The sequence below is a fragment of the Ovis aries genome, chromosome 2 (assembly GCF_016772045.2).
Source record: "Ovis aries strain OAR_USU_Benz2616 breed Rambouillet chromosome 2, ARS-UI_Ramb_v3.0, whole genome shotgun sequence".
NCBI lineage: Eukaryota > Metazoa > Chordata > Mammalia > Artiodactyla > Bovidae > Ovis > Ovis aries.
The window spans coordinates 225,960,629-225,980,016 of NC_056055.1; the positions used below are offsets into that span (position 1 = coordinate 225,960,629).

Consider the following 19,388-nt stretch of genomic DNA (forward strand, 5'->3'; position numbering starts at 1 on the left):
CCTTTCCATCCCTGGGATGCTTATTACTGTAAGATGCCTTCGCTTACATCTCTCATGATGCTCATATGAAAAGCTTTGACACGGCCCAGCAGAAGAAGCTTTGCCCAGGCACTTCCTGGTAATTTATTCCATTAAATATAGCCTTCAATGTTACCCTTGTCTTTCCCCTTCTGATTTTGTAAACATCCCTTGTGAGAGCTCTTCTAATGTGCATTTTGCTTCTGAAAGTTGCAGTATGATGTTAGATGCAGGGTCAGATCAGTTATGTTCTGATCCTGGCTTAGGCATCAGTTATCTGGGTCTTTATAGGCAAATAACTTTACCTCTCGGGGCCTCAGTTTCCTCATCTAGAAATTGAGGTCCCTTTCTAGTATGGTCATGCCATGGCAACCAGGTGCAGCAATGAGAAGATATAAAGGCTTTAAAGTCGGAAAAAAAATCTGGATTTTTCCACCAGTTACCAGTCAATTATTGCAACTAGGGATTAACTAGATTAATTACTTAAATTCTCTGTAACTTCAGTTTCCTCATCTGCAAATGTGAATAACAAAGAGCTTCTCATCTTTCTACCACATTAACCTTTTTTTCTATAGCATGTTACTAACTGAAACTGTTTTGTTTACTTAATAGGTGAATAAGTTCCAAGAGACCAGGAATGCTGTCTTGTTCACGACTGCATCTACAGTCATTGGAACAGGGTTGGAAATATAATAGATGCCCATAAGATATTTCTTGAATGTATGCATACATTATCAACATGTAAATTATCTTAAATAAGTATCTAGAATCCATCCTGGTACATGGAAAACCGTTCAACAAATGAGAGTTCTCTTCTGTTTAGTCTACTGGTACAAACATTTGGGCTTAAGCCTTCAAAGGTTACAGTAAATGATGGAATTGGTGCTGCAATCTAAAATGCTTAGGATTAAACAAACCAAACAGTAGTGAGAAATTCAGTTCTCAAAAAGTTACTCACACCTTTTATAAACAAGTTTTAGCTCCTTCCAGTCAACAAAACTGCTTGTTCTCTGACCTCGGGAGAGAATAATCTGAACAATTTCGCGCGTGATCTTTTTCCGTTCCTTGTCAGGGAGAGTAGTGTACCATTTCTGCAGCCGTAATTTCCCTTGTCGACTGAAGAGCAATATGAAATGTATCTAGAACAAATAAAGGACAGAAAATAAACGGAATTTGGTTAGATAAAGCATTCTACCATAGGTATTAAAATTAAGCAGCAGGGTTTTCAAAGGATTATAAGTTGAAAAAGAGGAAAAATACTTACCAGCATGAAAACTATCCCATCTGGAAATGACATTTAACTCAAAAAGAACAAATAAATGTATACAGTGCAAACAGCTTATTTATACTACAGGAGAGAGAGAGTTTCTCTTAATTCATTTTATGAGTCACAAACTCATTATAGGGATATATCATCTCTCCATTTCTCCCACCTCCCCAGTCCTGGCAACTACTGTTCTACTCTCTGCTTCTATGAGTTTGATGTTTCTAGATTCCACATATAAGTAATCCCATGCAGTATCTGTCTTTCTGTGCCTGGCTTATTTCACTTAACATGATGTCTTCTAGGTTCATCCATGTTGTTACAAATTACAGGATTTTCTTCTTTTGCAAGGCAGAATAATATTCCACTGTATGTCTATGTATGTATGTATGCATACAGACACACCATACTTTCTTTACCCATTCATCTGACAATGGACACAGGTTGATTCCATTATTTGGGCTACTGTCAATAATGCTGCAATGAACATAGGGGTGCAGTTACTTTGAGACACTGATCGCCCTTCCATTGCAAACATACCCAGATGTGGCATTTCCCTTGGAACTATATCTGGAAGTATTATCATATGGTAGTGTTACTTTTAGATTTTTGAGGGACCTCCATACTATTTTTCATGATGGCTGTACCAATAGACATTTCCACCAGTTGTGTGCAAGGGCTCCCTTTTCTTCACACCCTCACCAACACTTCTCATCTCTTGTCACTTTGATAAAAGCCATTCTAACAGGTATAAGGTGATATCTCATTGTTCTTTTGACTGACATTTCCCTAATGATTAGTGATATTGAGCATCTTTTCATATACCTGTTGGACATCTATATGTCTTCTTTGGAACTATGTCTCTTCAGGTTCTTTGCCCATTTTTTAATCGGGTTATTTGTTCCTTGCTATTGACTTGTTTGAATTCGTTACAGATTTGGGGTATTAACCTCTTAACAGATGTATGATTTGTAAAGATTTTCTCCCATTCCATAAGTTGTCTTTCTACTCTGTTGTCTCACTTGCTGTGCAGAGGCTTTGCACAGAGTTTGATGCAATCCCATTTGTCTATTTTTGCTTCTATTGCCTATGCCTTTAGAGTCATATCCAAAATATAATCGGCCAAACCAATGTCAATGTCAAGAACTATTTTCTGTATGTTTTCTTCTAACAGTTTTACAGTTTAACAGTTTCAGGCCTTACATTTAAGACTTTAATCCATTCTAAGTTGGTTGTTGTATGTGAAGTGAGATAAGGGTCCAATTTCATTCTTCTGTATGTGGATGTTAGTTTTACTAACCATTTATTAAAGAAATTGTCCTTTCTCCATTGGGTGGTCTTGGCACCTTTCTCAAAGATCAAACTAAGTCTCAAATGTAAGTTCTTTGAGGATTACTTGGCTGAGACATGTAGAATCAAATTACCTTTGGCATCACAACAAATATTTAACGATTTAGATAGTGTTAACCACACTAGGGAGAAGCCTGATTTTATTTTCAATTAAGTTTCAAAATGTGTATTTGAAATGCATGTTCCCATTTCAGTGAATTTTAAAAGTTTTAAATGAATAGAAGACACTGTGATATGTAGAAACTTACTGTGGAAGCTGGGGGGGGGTATCAAAGATTAGTTTTTCAGAAATTTTCAGATGATCTGATCTTTGTTTTATAAGAGATTAAGTTTTCTCAGTCTACAGTAGGAAAAGATCAATTCCAGAATCATAATTTATTTTGTAGTTTTTGTTTTTTACAAAATAAAATTCATTATTGAGGCTAATTGCCTCATGGAGGGAATGATATATACTAGGAACAAAAATAATTAAAATTCTTAAACTTTAAAAGTATTCAACCCTTTTTATTAGAGACTTAGCTCTGAATGGCACAGCATATGTCGTATATCGTACAAACTCAGCAGGTGGAGATTCTGAAGATCAAAAGAAACCAGGCTCTTTCCTCAGGGTATCCCCTACCCTCAACTTATAGAATTTGAGGTCTTCTTAATTAGTTATATTATTTCTTAGGAAAAAAAAAAAGACCTTATAACAAGGTCTTGAAAAACCAAGACATAGAAAATGAATAGAAAGCAAGTTATAAAGTCCTGCTCATCTAGCCATTTTAAGAAAAATCACTCTCAGTCTGGAATTTTAAGCATCTAGTTAGAACATAGCATTTTCTTAAACACCCATTTCACTATCAGTGCAGGTACAGATAATTCAATAATGAAACTACTACCACTTTCTAAGAATCATATTGAAAGAAAGATATTTTTAACTTCTAAGAAGAGATCATCATAAAAGTGACATTCTAAAAGTACAAAATTGGACGGGAATAGAATAATAAAACCTCAGGATCTTGAGAACAAGGTTCGGCTTTGGATTATCACCAGTAGATAAGACTATTCAGTCCTATTTCAGTGAATGGTCAGATCTTTGCTAGAGAAATGAAATTCACATATTTTCTGGGTGTTGACTTTGCATTTTCTGTCAGAACATTTTCTTCTTCCCATGCAACCTAAATCTCTTCTGTTACAATTTAAACCGATTTTCCCTGATTTTATCCACAGAGCATATTAAAAGACAATATATCACTATCCTTGAAATAATAAGTAATTCTCCACATATTTGAAGACAGGCTTTAAAGTGTATCTGGAGTCTTTTCCTTCCAGAAGAAATTACCTGGTTTCATGTCTTCTTATTGGTTCTATTACCAGATTTCAAAACTGTCAGTTACAATTCCTCCAAGACTACTTCACAGATAAATGTCACTTTTAATTTAAAGAGCTCAGATCAATGCCCAAAGTTCCAGTGAGAAGCTGGAATTTTTGCTGAGTTTAATTGTGGATTACTTTCCAGTTCTCTTACAACCTTCTCTCAAGATCAAGTGCTTGCCTTCTTAAATGGATCAACAAGGTAGAAAATAAACAAAGAACTCTTTTTCATTCTAACAATGAATTCAAAGAGAAATGATGATCAAGAACATAATACCCACGGTCATGAAGTCATTTTAAATATAAAAATGTGTTTCAGATTCAAAAGAAGCAACAAATAGATTCAAGTTTAGCCAATCATTGCATTGATTGAGACAGTGTTGAAAGATTTCATTCTCTCAGGTTCTGCTCTGAGGAAGAAATAGCTTGTGTTGTGGTGTCTGGTGTCTGTTACATCTCAAACTGAACAACGTAGCATGAGAAAACTGGTGGCATGAATTGCAGTGACTCTCAGGAGTTCACTGCCTCTAGCAATTAATGTTATCCAATTTATCTGCTTAGTCATTCAAAGCATATTTGGATAATATGTTTCAAGAGATTAATCAAATACCATTTTTGATTAGCATTAGCTTAAAGAGTATGAAAGAAAAAAAGGCAATTGGAAAGTGTTTTCTTCCTAATATACACAGAGTCAACTTAAATGCCAACTCCAGAAATAACCCTAAATCCAATGCAGTGTGATGAGCAAGGCTGCCTTCTTAACTGCTCTGGCCTCTGGTAGGCATCTGGCTTCATCAAGATCTCCCTCCCTCATTCAAGGTTAATCTGAGATGATCCGAGAGGAAATAATCACATTGGCAGCAAAATTAACTGTATTTCAGAGACCTTAAAGTACAGATTATTTATTCACTCAATGCATATTTACTGAGTACCTACTATGTGCACCATGAACCTACAACATAAAACTTCTTTATCTTCTTTACCTTGAACAGCTTTTAATCAAGACAAAGAGTCAAAAAAAAAAAAAAAGGTAAACATATTTAATTAAACCACAGGCCTTTACGTTCTCTGGTGGTGGTTGGTGGTTTACTCACTAAGTCATGTCTAACTCTTGTGACCCCATGGACCATATCTCAGCAGCCTCCTCTATCCATGGGATTCTCCAGGCAAGAATACTGGAGTGGGTAGCCATTTCCTTCTCCAGAGGATCTTCCCAACAAAGGGATCAAACCTGGGTCTCTTGCACTGCAGGTGGATTTTTTACAGACTGAGCTACCAGGGAGGCCTTACCTCTTCTCTCCCGAAACACCACTAAAATGACAACAGTAACATTTCTTTAATGCATTAACCCTCAAGGGCCAGGAGAATGGCAGGGGATGTGATAGCAGCCAAGAGATTTCAACGATTCTTTGGAAGATGGAAGGAAACAGAAGACTGATAACTAACTTGGCAAAATAAGGAAAATTGTAGCTTAAGAGGTAGATTCCAAAGAGGAAACCAGAGAAAGCCTGAGAGCAGCTCTTGGGGGTACCACGGCCCCCCAAAGTTCTAAAAACAGGGACACTGGCTAAAGGTCTACCTACATACAGAGTGGCTGGCATGGACCACCTATGGCTCTCCTGGGGGATTACAGTCAAGTGAGAACACTCACGCATGTGTACACACACAGTGCACACACACAGTGCACACACACACACTCCACAGTAAGCTGCCAGCTGCTTTACTCAAGGGTGCAGAAATTAAGTGGAGTCCAGGCAGCTGGGGCATCTCTTGGCTCAGCTTCCTCTGGCCCCAGTCAGTAACGGGAAGCAGGCAGCTGGCAAGGCCAACACAGCTTGGCTTACCCAACCTGAGAAGCTCAAATGTGTGCAAAGCCGTATTTCTTCCCAGGTGGCCGAGTGGTCAAGAATCTGTCTGCCAGTGGAGAAAATGCAGGTTCAATTCCTGGGTCAGGAAGATCCTCCGCTCCAGAATTCTTGCCTGGAAAACTCCACGGACAGAAGAGTCTGGCAGGCTCCATGGGGTCACGAAGAGTTGGATACAACTGAGCACGCACGTGCATGCATACACACACACATACTTCTTCTTTACTTAAGGCTTACGTTACCTCTCAGGGGATTACACAAGTAATCTACATCCTCAAAGAGAAATATTTACAGACATCTGCAACCCTCCTGGATCTTAAACATAATTCAGAGCTGCAAAGCTACATATACATCTTCACCAAGTGAGAAACATGTTCCTCACCTCTACCACCAAACTCTGTGATATAAAAAAGCTCATCTATTAATTAGGAAATTGAATGATTCCTCCCTGAAGACACTAAATGGCAGAGAAAAGATCTCTAGGTACTAACAACAGAGCCTCCCGGGCCACCTGACTATGCTGCCAGAACTGTCTATTAGCATCTCAGCACCCACTTTTAAATATGAGTAGAGGCCAAGGATTACCTGACATCTGAGAATAGTCTCTAATGTCAAAGAAAGAGACTGAAAAGAACAAATAGGAAAAAAAAAAAAGTAAGTAGTGGCTACAGTAAGAAAGCATGGAGCAGGACAAACTGTTACACACACACACACACACACACACACACACACACAAACATGAGTATGCTCAGAGAGTTCAAAGAAGATGGAGTTCCTACATCAATGAAACAAAAGCAGGGTTCTATGGAGGAAAAAAGAGACAAGAAAAAAACTCTCGTGAATGAAAAAGTACAATAACCAAAATAAAGCCAAAGGACTCTCCGAGAAATGAGAACAAACAGAAAAACAAAAGGAAAATTAGAGGAAAAGATAAAACTATCGAGGCGTCAACCCAGAAGGTGCAGAATTCGGAGAGCTAAGACAGAGATAATGGGAGAAAATCTCAAATAAAGAATTCAAAAAATGTCCTAGGTTTAACAAGATGAGATGTCATATTAGATAGGCTCATCATGTGCCCAGCACAAAGAATTTTAAGAGGACATTGCATGAAAGAACTCTTATGATAAGGAGAATAGCTTAAGAGATTCCAGGAGGACAAAAAGTTCACACTCAACAGATCAGCAATCAAAAGAGCATAGGACTCCTCACCTGCAACTTTTGGAAGACTAGATGTGTACACCCAAGCAAATTATCAACTCAGTGAAATACAGGAAGAGACCTTTCAATTTTCACCCTTGCATAGACTAAAAATGAAGAGAAAAATAAAGAAGAAATTTGCATCCAGCTTCCCTGGTGGCTCAGTGGTAAAGAAATCTGCCTACCAATGCAGGAGACACAGTTTCCATCCTTGGGTAGGGATAATCCCCGGAGAAGGAAATGGCGACTCACTAACAGTATCTTTTCCTGGGAAACCCCATGGACAGAGGAACCTGGCAGGCTACAGTCCATGGAGTTGCAAAAGAGTCAAACACAACTGAGCAACTCAACAACAACAAATATCTTCCTTAGGAAGCCACTGGAAGATGTCTCTCAGCAAAGTGTAGGAGAGAGTTAGATATGGTTACCTAGAATATGGGCTTCCCAGGTGGCACAGTGGTAAAGAGCCTGCCTGCCAATGCAGGACCCAGAAGAGACACAGGTTTGATCCCTGAGTCGGGAAGATCCCCTGGAATAGGGCACGGCAACCCACTCCAGTATTCTTGCAGGCATCAGAGGATGAGACGGCTGAATGGCATCACTGATGCAATGGACATGAACTTGGGCAAACTCCAGGAGATGGTGAGGGACAGGGAAGCCTGGAGTGCTGCAGTCTATGAGGTCAGAAAGAGTCGGACATGACTGGGCAACTGAACAACAAGAACCTAGAGTACAGGGAACCCAAACCAAAATGGTGGTGAAAGGAAAGACCAAACCAACAGCCACATACCAGATCAAGAAAGCAACCATTTCAGACGGAAGTGGTGGAGGCTGGAGGAAGAGGTGGGGAAGGGAGTGATAGAATTTATAGATCATTTCATTCCTTTTTATAGTTGGACAAAAATATTGATAGTCATCTGAAAGATCTGTCAGATGACTGGGGGGAAAAATAATGATAGCTATATAGAAAACCCAACAGTGGAAAAAATACTTACCAACTTCAGAAAAAGAAATGATACAAGCAAGAAATCATAATCTTAGTTCTTAAAACTACTTTGGGAAAAAGAGAAATGAGGAAGTATGTGTGTGAGTAGAAGAGAAGTACATGCTCAGTTACCATTAGTCAGGAGATAACGTAAAGAATTATGAGTAGGAAACTGCCAGCATAAGCATATTATGTAGAAATATAGATGGAAATACCCGAAGTGCTTGGTTGCTCAGTCGTGTCTCTTTGTGACCCCATGGACTATACCAGGCTCCTCTGTCCATGGAGTTTTCCAGGCAAGAATACTGGAGTGGACTGTCACCAAAGGAAAGGCTGCAATTATTGAAACTAATTGCCTCTAGAAGAACACAGTAAGGAAGAAGAGTTGCTGTGTTTCATTATAAAGTAGATGCACCTAAGCAGATGTTTTAAAATATGAACATGTATTATTTATATTTAAATTTTTAATGGAATTAAAAACCAATAAATAAGGGATGGTAGATTACCTATATTTAACAGTGACATTAAAAACATATTCTGAGATATCTTCCCCTCTCTCAATATTAAACTCTAAGCTTGAAGGGAAAAATCCATAAATACATTAACTGTTCTAAACTATCATTTATGAGCTCTCACTTGATTTTATCTGATGCAGTTTTATTTTTCAACCTCATGAGTAAGAGTGCCATTAGTTTACTAGCTTCCAGGTGGAATAATATATTTTATGTCCTGATTTTACTTCAAGCACATAACATTTGACCAGAATTCTACTCCTCCTAATACAACTCTTCAATATATTTCTATATTTATTTATTTGGGGCTTGCCTTGGGTCTTAGCTGCAGTGGCTCACAGGCTCTCTAGCTGTGGTACATGGACTTAGTTGCTCCACAGCACGCGCAGTCTTCCAGGACCAGGCATCGAACCCACATCCCCTGCATTTGAAGGTAGATTCTTAACCACTGAACCACCAAGGAAGTCCTTCTAATATAATTTTTAAAAAGAGAGGACAGATGAAATTTTTTGGAGATTCTGTGCTATTCTTCATGTACTAACAATTCCCTATACGCACACATACCCGACCCCAAGCTTTTCCCTGCGGAGCAAAGATGTTCTCCTCTGAAGCTTCTTTTCATACTACTGGCTTCTCAGTTCTCTTACCATTTTTCATTTTGCTTCCTGAATGATGTTTAACTCCACATTTTGCTCATAACCAGGACTCAATAAATACAGGTGGAACTGTTGAATTTTGCGAAATGGCAACTAGCTCTGTCTTAATATTCTGAGTAGGGAACTGAGTTTTCTATGAGGGTTGGAGAAAACTGTGGTTTGGGGTTTCGTTGAGCATCATGAGCTTGAAACTAGGATTATATTTCTCCAGATCCAGTAAAGTCAACTATTGCTTGTTTTTTGCCCAATCTTCTGGCTGCTTATCCTGACCGATTTAATAGTTCTCTGGCCAGAAGAGTTTAATAGCATTTATACACTGCAAGGAGATCCAACCAGTCCATTCTGAAGGAGATCAGCCCTGGGATTTCTTTTGGAAGGAATGATGCTAAAGCTGAAACTCCAGTACTCTGGCCACCTCATGCAAAGAGTTGACTCATTGGAAAAGACTTTGATGCTGGGAAGGATTGGGGGCAGGAGGAGAAGGGGACGACAGAGGATGAGATGGCTGGATGGTATCACTGACTTGATGGACGTGAATCTGAGTGAACTGCAGGAGTTGGTGATGGACAGGAAGGCCTGGCGTGCTGCGATTCACGGGGTCGCAAAGAGTCGGACACGACTGAGCGACTGAACTGATACACCAAGAGCTCCACTTGCTCTGTTCTCTCTGCTAGGTCAGTTACACAAATGTTACACATGACTGGTCTGGGCACTCTTTTCTTCAGGGCCCCACTTTATATCTGCAAGTAAGAATGAGCCCTTTAACGATATGCCTGGGGAATTTCCTGGTGGCCAGTGGTTGAGAATCTGCCTTCTGCCGCAATAGACATGGGTTCAATCTCTAGTCAGGGAACTAAGATCCCACCTGCCATGGAGTAACTAAACCCAAGTGCAACTACTGAGCCATGCTCTGGAGCCTGCACGCCACAACTAGAGAGTCCATGAGCCACAACGTAAGATCCCACGTGAGACAAAGAAGATTCTGCATGCTGCAACTAAGACCTGACGAGGCCAAGTAAATTAAAACAAAACAACTAGCCCAATTTCCTTCCTCTAAGCCTTCTCTAAATACGACAAGACCAACCCCCTAGGACTGCTGCCTCTCAGGTATCTCCCTTTGGTCTATCAAAGGAGTTTCCAGAAAACAGAAAGACAGACTATCCACTGCTTCTTCATCAGCCTCATTTACTCACTTTCTCATTGAGCTCCAGTTCTCTCTTCCACAAACCAAGCTGACTTCTTGGTAAAAAGGTAAAGCAAATTACCAGTGATCTACCTTCGTTGGATGAAGCACAAGCTGGAATCAAGATTGCTGGGAGAAATATCAATAACCTCAGATATGCAGATGACACACTCTTAGGCAGAAAATGAAGAACTAAACAGCCTCTTGATGAAAGTGAAAGAAGAGAGTGAAAAAGTTGGCTTAAAACTCAACATTCAGAAAACGAAGATCATGGCATCTGGTCCCATCACTTCATGGCAAATAGATGGGGAAACAGTGGCAGACTTTATTTTGGGGGGGCTCCAAAATCACTGCAGATGGTGACTGCAGCCATGAAATTAAAAGACGCTTACTCCTTGAAAGGAAAGTTATGACCAACCTAGACAGCATATTAAAAAGCAGAGGTATTACTTTGTCAACAAAGGTCCATCTAGTCAAGGCTATGGTTTTTCCAGTAGTCATGTATGGATGTGAGAGCTGGACTATAAAGAAAGCTGAACGTTGAAGAACTGATGCCTTTGAACTGTGGTGTTGGAGAAGACTCTTGAGAGTTCTTTGACTGCAAGGATATCCCACCAGTCCATCCTAAAGGAAATCAGTCCTGAATATTCATTGGAAGGATTGATATTGAAGCTGAAACTCCAATACTTTGGCCATCTGATGGGAAGAGCTGACTCACTTGAAAAGACCCTGATGCTGGGAAAGATTGAAGGTGGGAGGAGGAGGGGATGACAGAGGATGAGATGGCTGGATGGCATCACCAACTCAATGGACATGAGTTTGAGTAAACTCCGGGAGTTGGTGATGGACTGGGAAGCCTGGTCGCAGAGTCGGACACGACTGAGCAACTGAACTAATCTACCTTTATTTTACCAGCACACTCCAAGTAGAAATAAGATGTGTCAGACCAAAGTTTCCCAGAAGTCAGTTACCCATGTTTTTAGGACAAAGGTTCATTGACAACTGGCCAGTTTTCTAACTTAGTGACACTTTGAAACTAACTAGTTGCATGCTGGAAGTGGTTTGTTTCTTTGTCTGGGCCATGTCACAGAACTTGCAAGATCTTAGTTACCTGACCAGGAATCAAAGCCCCCCTATCCATGAAAGTACCAAATCATAACCACTGGACCACCAGGGAATTCCCTGGAAATTTAAATTTTATAGTTTTATGAAACTCATTATATGCCATCTAGTCAAAATTGTGTTACCTCAACCATTGTTTCAGACTTGATCCAGGACGTGCTGTGTGTTTACCACGGTGTGCATGTGCTTAGTCACTCAGTCACGTCTGACTCTTTGTGACCCCATGGTAGGCTGCAGCTCCTCCGTCCTCTGGGATTTTCCAGGCAAGAACACTGGAGTGGGTTTTTCATTTTCTTTTAGGGGATCTTCCTGACCCAGGGGTCAAAGTCATGTCTTCTGCATTGCATTCGCAGGTGGATTCTTTGGCACTGAGCCACCAGAGAAGCCCACATTTACCTCTAGGCCGACTCTCACATCCAGTAGTAATGTACAGATGTGCGAGCTGGACCACAAAGAAGGCTGAGCACCAAAACATTGGTGCTTTTGAACTGTGGTGCCAGAGGAGACTCTTGAGAGTCCCTTGAACAGCAAGATATCAAACCGGTCAATCCTAAAGGAGATCACCCCTGAATATTCATGGGAAGGACTGATACTGAAGCTGAAGCTCCACTACTTTGGCCACCTGATGTGGAAGCTGACTCACTGGAAAAGACCCTGATGCTGGGAAAGACTGAGGGCAAGGGGAAAAGGGGGTGACAGAGGATGGGATGGTGGGATGGCATCACTGAGTCAGTGGACATGAGTTTGAGCAAACTCTGGGAGATAGAGAGGGACAGGGAAGCTTGGTGTGCCTCAGTCCACGGGATCACAAAGAGTCAGACACGACTTAGCAACTCAACAACACAACTCAAGTTAGACTCAGGACATGAGGGGTATTTATCACTAGGCCAGGTCACAACCTTGGCCAGGGCCAGGGGCAGTAGAGCAGGTGGGTTGTTAAGTGGGAAGATTCTGGTGATAGGCAGCTTGAGAGTTTGTATTTGCATCCTGGTTCCATCATTTGTAAAAGTTACCTGATCTCTGTTTCTCAGTGTCTTCATCTATGAACCAGGGATGACAACAGTAAATGACGTCAGTAATGTTAGAGGATACTATCTTTTAGTGAGGAGGTTAGCACAGAGTAAGCTCTCAGTAGATACTTGCTATGGCTAAGGAATCATGGGGAGTCAGCCTCACCCACTTACTGTGCCATTTATCTTCACTGAGGCAAGCAAAAAACTCCCCACTTCTGCCTTTGGAATCATTCCACATCTCCTCCATCACTTCTCCCATGTTCTGATGGAAAGTGTCTGTGACAGTCATTCCATAGGTACCCAGAAAGGCATCTGCTGTTTCTTTGGATAATATTAATTAATGGACAACTTGCTATCTTGCCTTCTCAATCACCCAGTCTCATCAATTGCCTTCTTAATGCTTAAACAATGAATTTCTTCCGTAGACAGCCCAAATGTGTAAGTAAGTTCTTTAGAGCTCCTTTCTTCCTTTTGATACCTGACCAGTGGTGTTCTGATCATGTATTTGTGAATTCTCTCCAAGTTCCCTGTAAGGTGTTTACTTTGGGGTTCCTCATTTTTTCACTTGTGTGTGCCTGTGGCTACAGTTTCTTTTTCTATAGTTGAGTAAGAGCAAGTCACGCTTTCACCTTCCCTCCTGACTCTTTGCTTGAACCACATCACTTGTCTCTGGTGGGTCACACTCATTCTTTAACCACCTGTTTCTCTTTCATGGGAGAAATCGAGGACAGGTATGGCACTGAATCAGCTGCCAGCTCCCCTCTCTGGGTCTCATCTCTTCATCTAAGAAACAGGAGAGCTGGGTCAGGTATCCAAATACCTTTCATGGGCTGGGCAGAGACAGGCAACATTTCCAACAAGGGTAAAGGTTCAGTGTAACTCAACAGGAGAATGAAGACACAGAGTCAAACTGGAAATCACAAGTTCCAACTGAAGGGACAGCTTCAACTCAGCCATAGTAAGATTTTGCCAAGAAAAACATTCAGCCAGTATTGCCAGGTCTTCAATTTTTCCCCCCCAAAAGAAGCCTGAAACCTGGATGATTATGTGAAATACTGGGATTATTTTAATATTGGCAATTAATAGGGATAATGACAACAAAACGCTGTGTAAGTCAAACAAAGCACATTGTGAGTGGCTGTGGTCATGAGCTGCATTTGGGCTGCAGGCCTCATTTGAAACTGCTGAATTAGGTGACAGTTGAAACCCCTCATTTCATGAACGCCATTTATAGCTTTATTGCACTCAACGTGCATGCTCAGTCACTCAGTCATATCCTAGTCTTTGTAACCCCATGGACTGTAGCCTCCTCTGTCCATAGCATTTCCCAGGCAAGAACACTGGAATGGGTTGCCATTTCCTTCTCCAGGGGATCTTCCCAATCCAGGGATCAAACCTGAGTCTCCTGCAGCTCCTGCATCGGCAGGCAGGTTTGTTACCACTGAGCCACCTGGGAAGCCCATGGCACTCAACTGATTTCCCCCTTTTTTGTGGTTTTGGAATCTGTTTGAGGAAGTAGACTTCGGACCTCAGAGCCGGGCTTCCACCTTTCAGCCTAATATTATTGTTGAAACTATTCTCAGATCAGTGACCTATGAATTCTTACTCACCAAATTTTTAAACATTTTTGCCCTCAAGATTTCTAGCTCAGGTTTCTGTTTCTACAAATACAGGAAGAGAAAAAGTGTATATAGAGAAGCAAAGTCTGCACAACCTCATTTTTGGCTTATTATGTCAACCTTCTTCCTGAGATAAAATGTTGAAAAGCTGCAACACTGGCCAGTGTGTTTCAAATCCTTTCTCAATTCTTGCACACCATCTGGTGGTGGAACTATCTATTTATAACAAGTGAAATGTTCAGTGAAAGAGGAAAATTAGGTGAATTGGGTGAGGAGGAAAGAGGAAGAGGAGAGTAAGAGGAATGGTAAGAGAAAAAAAAAAAGAAGGAAATAAGATGAAAAAAAAAGTCATGAGTAATCGACATAGTAAAAGTTCAACTGCTAAGAATTAGCTAGCAGTCATTTATGTAGCTTTAAAGATGCTCCTAAAATTGTCTGTTATGACTTAGAAAAGGAACTTACGGTTGCCGGGGGGAAAGGATAGTTAAGGACTTTGGGAAGGTCATGTACACACTGCTATATTTAAAACAGATAACCAACAAGGACCTGTTGTATAGTACATGGAACTCTGCTCAATGTTTTGTGGCAGCCTGGATGGGAGGGGAGTTTGGGGGAGAATGGATACATGTATATGTGTGGCCGAGTCCCTTTGCTGTTCACCTGAAACCATCACAGCATTGTTAATCGGCTATACCCCAAAACAAAATAGTTTTGGTGTCAGAAATAAATAAATAAAATTGTTATCCATCCACCTGCATCGCACAATACTGTTTAAAAGGAAAGGAGGATGGAGAGATGGATAGTTATATGAAAAGGATAGGACAAGCAGCCTGTGAGGGGCTGGATTTGCCTCACCCTAAGATTCATACGCTGAAGTCCTAACTCCAGTACCACAGAATGGGACCTTGGTCACTGAAGATGTAATAGTAAGGTAAGATCATACGAGAGCAGGGTGGGCCCCTAACCTATCAATATGATAGGTGTCATTACAAAAAAAAGGGAAATTTGGGGACTTCCATGACAGTAAAGTGCTTAAGGCTCTGCGCTTCCACCGCAATGGGCATGGGTTTGATCCCTGGTCAGGAAGCTAAGATCCCACATGCCACACCACACGGCCAAAATATAATAATAATAAAGGGAAATTCAGACAAGACGTGCATGTGGAAAGAACACTGTGTGAAGACAAAGGCAGAGAGTGAGGCGATGCAGCAGAGGCCAAGAACACAGAGGCTCGGCAGCAAAGCAGCGGGAGCTGGGAGAGAAGCCCCAGTGTCTCAGAATCCCCAGGAGCAACCAGCCCTACTGAAACCTTGGCTTTGTACTTTCAGCCTCCAAAACTGAAACTATCCATTTCTATCATTTAAGACACTCAGTGTGTGGTACTTTCTACCAATAGCCGTAGTATAAAACTTGTCTCTGGCTTTTAATTTTTATGTATTTTAAAAAAAAAAAATCTCAAAATCACCATCATTGTTTTCCATGTCGGTTACAATTCAAAATCATAAAACCAAGTTGTCTATATTCCAGAGATAAAGTCAGCAGATTCCAATCAGCTTAGCAAATATTTATTCAGTGTCTATTCCAGTGAGGTATTTAAAATGAAACCACCACTCATTCCTAGACTCACAAAATGGCATTAGGAAGTAATGTAGTAATATTAGGAAGGATAACAGAGGTGATTTGGTATAAATCTCATTTTAACACAGATTGCCAGTGACTGGACCCTCAGTTGCATAGGTAAGAAGAAGCAGAGTTAAAAACCACCTCCTCAGCCCAAGGTTCTTTGCACTTGGCACCTTAAAATCACTTTTATCCAGCAAAGCTAAAACTACTACTTTTTTTTTCACTTATGTAAAAATGACAGTCAAATCTTATGCTAATGCCAGAGACCCACTTATAATGACCAACGTGTTGAAAAACGTGCCAACACCACACTAGGCACATCACATCCCCTCATTTAGCCTTCATTAAAACTGTAAGATGTAGATACTATTAATACCCTCACTCGATTGATAAGGAAACTAAAGTCCAACAGAGTTATGTACCTCGCTCTGGGTTAAGCAGCAGGAAGGTTCCAAAGGTGGGTTTTCATTCTAGAGCCCACTTTTTTTTAAGTAAAAAAATTCATTGGTATAAAGATTTTTATAGTAGTTTTATTATTTTTTAAGATGGTATCTATATAATATAGACATATTTCTTTCTTGAGTCTCTCTCTCTGTATCCATCTTTGCCTCTATTATGTGGAGATATATTATAATCTCTGATACCCACTTTTTAAATTTCTCTGCAACATCACCCCATGAGAAGACAGCAAAGATACAGACACTGGCACCAGTGAGGCTGGCTCTGCCCACTTTTGAAGTCAGTATGATACCGACCATCTTTGTAACTAGAAGGTAGACCCTGAAGCTCTCCCCGCCCTATCTGACACCAAAAGCTTCTGTAACAAATTTTTTTCCTTTGTGTCTGTGTGTTTGTGCTCAGTCCTGTCTGACTCTCTGTAGTCCTATGGACTGCAGCTCACCAGGTTCCTCTGTCTGTGGAATTTTCCTGGCAAGAATACTGGAGTGGTTGCACTTCCTACTCCAGGGGATCTTCCCAACTCAGGGATCGAACTCCTGCCTCTTTCATCTCGCACTGGCAGGCAAATGCTTTACCACTAGAGCCACCTGGAAAGCTACTTTTTTTTTCTGGAACAATTTTTTAAATCAGCAGGTAAGGTCAAAAGGCCTGTGCTTATAGAAATTAAAATAAGAGAAACATTCAACTGGAGATAATAATGCCTTTAGCACTGAATCACTCTGAGTCACTCACTACTACTAAACATATCACAGCAGTGACATCAGAATAGATGAAGAAAGCATTAAGAGAAGTTTATTACACTGGAGGCTTCTCGCTTGCAGAAAAAGATCATCTGAACCCATCTAAGCAGTTAGGTTAGATCAAACATGGGCCCTTATCACTTCTTATATAAATGGGGAGCAGTGAGGAACTTGAACTTGGAAAAAACTCCCTTAGAGCTCTATCAAGGGTCTACAACATTATTGAGAGAAAAGGCCATTATTTCCTTTGAGGTGATAACTAAAACAGTGCCTGTATTAGCAAGGAAGTTCCTGTTTCTAACAGAAATAGGGTAAGAGGTAGAGAGAAGAATGTCAAAAAAGGAGAGGAAGAAGGTACAGCTGTGCCTGCTGGGCTTGTTTTCTTACTGAAAATACGTAGAATTTTACTTTTCTTCCTTTCTCTCCTTTTGTCATGTATTCATTCAGCAAGTATTTCCTGAAAATCTAGAAAAGCTATGACAAACCTAGACAGTATATTAAAAAGCAGAGACATCACTTTGCCAACAGTCTAGTCAAAGCTATGGTTTTTCCAGTAGTGAGAGCTGGACCATAAAGGCTGAGCACTAAAAACGTGATGCTTTTCAACAGTGATGTTGGAGAAGACTCTTGAGAGCCCCCTGGACTATGAGGAGATCAAACCAGTCAATCCTAAAGGAAATCAACCCCAAATATTCATTGGAAGGACTGATGCTGAAGCTAAAGCTCTAATACTTTTGGCCACCTGATGTGAAGGGCAGACTCATTGGAAAAGACCCTGAGGCTGGGAAAGATTCAGGGCAGGAGGATAAAAGGGTGACAGAGAATGAAATGGTTGGATGGCATCAACAACCCAGTGGACATGAGTTTGAGGAAACTCCAGGAGTAGGTGAAGGACAGGGAAGCCTAGCATGCTGTCCAAGTTGGAGCAAGATAGCATTAGTTACATCCCTTGTGCTGCTTATCTATTTCTTTTAAAATTTTGGATTCACTTTAGAAGAGCATTTCAAAATAACTCAGGAAAAAAAAATACTATGTGGATTGGGAGTATCTCAGAATTTTACAATAATGAACCACGTCCCAATAATAAACCATGTAATCAGTGATGCTTATATATGAGTGGGTGAAAGTAACTCAGTTGTGTCTGACTCTTTGTGACCCCATGGACTGTATAGTCCATGGAATTCCCCAGGCCAGAATACTGGCCTTTCCCTTCTCCAGGGGATCTTCTCAGCCCAGGGATCAAACCCAGGTCTCCCGCATCGCAGGCAGATTGTTTACCAGCTGAGTCACAAGGGAAGCCCAAGATTACTGGAGTGAGTAGCCTATCCCTCCCTCTCTAGAGGATCTTCCTGACCCAGGAATTGAACTGGGGTCTCCTGCATTCAAAGAGGATTCTTTACCAACTGAGCTGTCAGGGAAGCCCAGATGCTTATACAGAGGGTCCCAATTAATTTTTTTTTTTGGAAATTTTTATTTTGTAGGGGGTATAGCTGATTAACAATGCTGTGATAATTTCAGGTGAACAGTGAAGGGACTCAGCCATATATATACATGTATCCACTCTCCTCTCCCATCCAGGCTGTAACCCAATTAACATTAACATGTAAAAAAAAATAGTGATTTATTTTCTAGATTGTTTTAACCATTTCAAAGTTTTTAACATAAATAAAAGTATTTTCTCATAAAACACAATGTAAAAATTACTAATGGTCTTTTGTGTTTTTGATTCCCATTAATGAATCCTATTTTTTAAAAGCAATTTCTTTTTTTTTTTTAATTAACTTATTTTATTTTATTTTATTTTATTTTATTTTATTTTTTTAGTTTTTTATTTTTTAAATTTTAAAATCTTTGATTCTTACATGCATTCCCAAACATGAACCCCCCTCCCACCTCCCCTCCCCATAACATCTTTCTTAAAAGCAATTTCTAAAATTACAAATTACATTCTTAGGCAAATGCAAACTAGTTAAAAAACAGTACCACTTACACAATTTTAGCCCAAAACCACACTAATCTCAAATGCAACAAAGGCAAACTATTTTATTATTTGAAACTCAGTGTTGAGTACCATCAATAGTTTAGGTAAGAAGCATTTTTTCTGAAGTTTTGAGTCCTTTCCGCCATCACAGTTCTCAAAAACAACAAAACAAAAAATCTTTCTGCACACTACATAATCCAGAAATATATTCGAACAACTAAGCACTTTTATAGATAAAACTGCAATAAATAAGCACCTATATCCTTGGCTATATAAACCAGTATAAGCTTGAATCAAAGTGACATAGTTTTCCAATTATTGCAATCTACTTAATTTTGTTAAAGTCTAAACATTTCCATCAGTTAAAATTTCTGTATCAGTTGATAGTTCAGACCAATCATTTTCTATGACTGCTTGAATCCCATTTAGAGTAACTTTAAACTGC

At 40.2% G+C, this 19,388-nt stretch overlaps 1 protein-coding gene across 4 annotated transcripts in view; it reads right to left on the bottom strand.

Moving 5' to 3' along the window:
* Nucleotides 1-19,388, bottom strand: part of AP1S3 (adaptor related protein complex 1 subunit sigma 3) — a 67,017-nt gene that overhangs the window by 18,290 nt on the left and 29,339 nt on the right. For all 4 annotated transcript variants that reach the window (XM_027965241.3, XM_042244310.2, XM_060410403.1 and 1 more), the window contains one exon: nt 979-1,157. In XM_027965241.3, coding sequence (XP_027821042.1) covers nt 979-1,157 — 179 coding nt within the window. The remainder of the gene's footprint in view (nt 1-978; nt 1,158-19,388) is intronic.